General features: G+C 39.3%; 1 protein-coding gene across 1 annotated transcript; it reads left to right on the top strand.

The window, feature by feature from the left end:
- Nucleotides 1-1,885: 1,885 nt before the first annotated feature.
- Nucleotides 1,886-2,647, top strand: LOC310633371 (olfactory receptor 2AK2-like; the record flags this gene model as incomplete). Its single annotated transcript, XM_083351073.1, has 1 exon — nt 1,886-2,647. The coding sequence occupies one exon, from the start codon at nt 1,886-1,888 to the stop codon at nt 2,645-2,647; it is 762 nt and encodes a 253-aa protein (XP_083207199.1).
- Between the last annotated feature and the right edge of the window lie 305 nt (nt 2,648-2,952).

Raw genomic sequence — 2,952 nt, 5'->3', positions numbered from 1 at the left:
AGATAGGAAAAATGGACTGAGCCTATTTCTCTCCATTGCTGTGCATAGCTAATCCTAGAATTACAGTCTCTATATGTTTAAGAATTAGATCTATACCTGATCAAAATCAGGTCAATGCTTTTTACTGATCTGTAAATCTCTAGCACATATTTTTCTCTCTGATTTGATTTTTAAAAGTTTCAGTTTGTCTCACTAATTTTCAGAATGGAAACTGCTTGTTTCATGAAGGATGGAGTAGGACAATGAATCTTGCACTGAAAGAATAAATACAAGGTATTTGAATAGAATCACGTCGCATGCTTTGAGGAAGCCACGAAAGAAGCCGTGAAAAAGAATTCAGCTGGGCAAAGATTCAGGACCTCAAATGGAGCTTTTTTGATTTTTAAAACCCTGTTTTCCTAATTTACTATTTACCAACACCTGAAGGTATGTAATGCTTCATTTCTGAAGACATAATTATGATGAAATATATTAAGTTTGTGTGTTGTGTGCGTGTGTATACAAAAACCAAAAGAGCAACAATATAATAGTAATAATTGTATCCCTGCTATATCCAGGAATTCAGTAGGCAGTAAATTTATTTATTTATTTTTTATTACATTTATATCCCGCCCTTCTCCGAAGACTCAGGGCGGTTTACAAGCTTAGCAGTAGCCTTCATTCTATGTATATGCCTGCTTGTTAGGGCTTTCACATACCCCCCAAGAGGCATTATTACAAAGTCAGCTTATTGCCCCCAACAATCTGGGTCCTCATTTTACCTACCTGGGAAGGATGGAAGGCTGAGTCAACCTTGAGCCTGGTGGGACGCGAACCTGCACTAATTGCAGGCAGCTGGTGTTACTTAAGGAGGCATTAGCCCACTGCTCCACCAATGCATGAGTGCGCGTGTGTGCATGCACGCATGTGAGTGCCCATTTGTGTGTGGTTAAACTCAAAATTTAATTTTAAGGGTACCCTGGGCCCTGACAATGCAGATCACCCTTTGCTTGGGTATGAACAAACACATCTGTTTGCCTGATCTTGATAAACCAGTATTTATTTTCCAGATGCTCAACACCTTCATCTTCCTTTGCTGCTTGTCATTAATGCTTGTCATTAATGTTTAATTGTCTCAACCTATATTGGGTAGAGAGAACATTCTGCCTCCTGCTTTGAATATACGTGTGTATATTCCGAGCATTTTAGATTTTTGACCTGGGGCTTGTGACTACTCATACAGGTTCTCGCTCTCTTGCAGCATATTATGGTAGTATTCAAGAACCTTTTCTTTTCTGCTTATTATTAAGGAAAATATTTTGGAGGGTTTTAGAGACAGAAATGTGCAGGGAGCTGGATCAGGGCGAAATAGATAGGCAAGAGGTCTACAGGGAGTCTCAACCATCCAGTCACGGTTGTTCTAAAGGTGCCTTTTCCAAAAGACAACAGGACTTTCTTATTTATTTCCTTTGGAAATGTTTCACTTCTCACCCAAGAAGCTTCCTTATTTCTAACTGAAGTTAGAACTGGAGAAGCTACTTGGAGGAGAAGCCAAACATTTCCAAAGGAAACATTATTTTGCAATGTCATCGTCATTATCTTAGCCATTGTCTATCTACTGCAGAGGGACAGAGGAAAATATCTATCAATAGTTATGGATTTCAAAAGGTTTATGACAAAAGTTCTCCCAAATTATTTTTGTATTTTTAGATAAAAGCTTGGCAACGAAGGAGGAATGAGAGAGGGGAACATAACTTCATGGAGAGAATTTCTTCTGGTTGGTCTTCTCCATCAGTGGTCACCCACCCTGTTCCTTTGGGGGCTTCTCTTCATGTTTCTGATTGCTCTGATGGGAAACAGCCTCCTTATTTTTCTGATTAAAACAGACTCTGGACTTCAGACTCCCATGTACTTCTTTCTTAGTCAGTTGGCTTTCATGGACCTCTGCCAAGTTCTCTCCATTGTTCCACAAGTATTGGTCAGCTTTGTAACTAAGAGGTATACCATTTCACTCTATGGGTGTGTTGTTCAGATTTCTATAACTTTGCTCTTAGGAGGAGCAGAGTGCCTCATCCTGGCAACCATGTCTTATGACAGATATGTGGCCATCTGCAGACCTTTGCAATATCCCATCCTCATGAGGAGAAGTGTCTGTTATATGATGTCAGTGGCAGCCTGGTTTTGGTCCACTGTTCAGGCGCTCACTTGCTCTCTTTATGTCCTGCCCCTTCCCTACTGCAAGTCCAATGAGATTAACCATTACATGTGTGATTATCCAGCTCTTATCCAGCTGTCTAGCTCTGATAATTCTGCTTTTGAAAGAACAACTTATGCTGGAAATTTCCTGGTACTTCTCATCCCTCTCTCAGTTATCCTCACCTCCTATGTTGCCATCCTCCTCCAAGTTGTGAGGGTACGATCTTCTGAAAGGAGTCACAAAGCCTTGGGAACTTGCATGTCTCACTTGTGTGTAGTTGGGATATTCTATACAACTTGTCTTGCAACATACATGAAACCTGCATCCTCTTATTCACCTCAGGAAGCCATGATTAATACACTGTTCTTTACTATCATACCTGCTGTGACAAATCCCTTCATATATAGCTTGAGGAATCGAGATGTCTTGGATGCTCTGAAGAAAATCTTTGGAAAATCCAACTTGCTTTAGTGACTTGATAGGTACAACATAATAGTGGATATTTTCTTTTTGAAATATCGGCTTTTCATCCAGTAAGAGTGAAGACGTTCTTGCTGTTATTATTTTATCCCACTTTACATGTGGGCTCAATTTAAAGGGGTGAACATACCTAATAAACTTTCCTTTTATTTTTCCCACTATGGCAACCTTCAATACTTAATGACAATAGAAATCTATTCTTTGTTTGTCTTATTTGATTAATGTAAATATTGAAAACCTGAATCAAACAATTGCATTCCTCAGCTAGAGTCTAGAATATTTTGTTCACCGATTTA

Source organism: Vipera ursinii (genome assembly GCF_947247035.1).
Source record: "Vipera ursinii genome assembly, chromosome: 2".
NCBI classification, from domain to species: Eukaryota; Metazoa; Chordata; class Lepidosauria; order Squamata; family Viperidae; genus Vipera; species Vipera ursinii.
The sequence above is the reverse complement of the archived record's forward strand: the minus strand, read 5'-3'. Positions and strand labels throughout refer to the sequence as shown.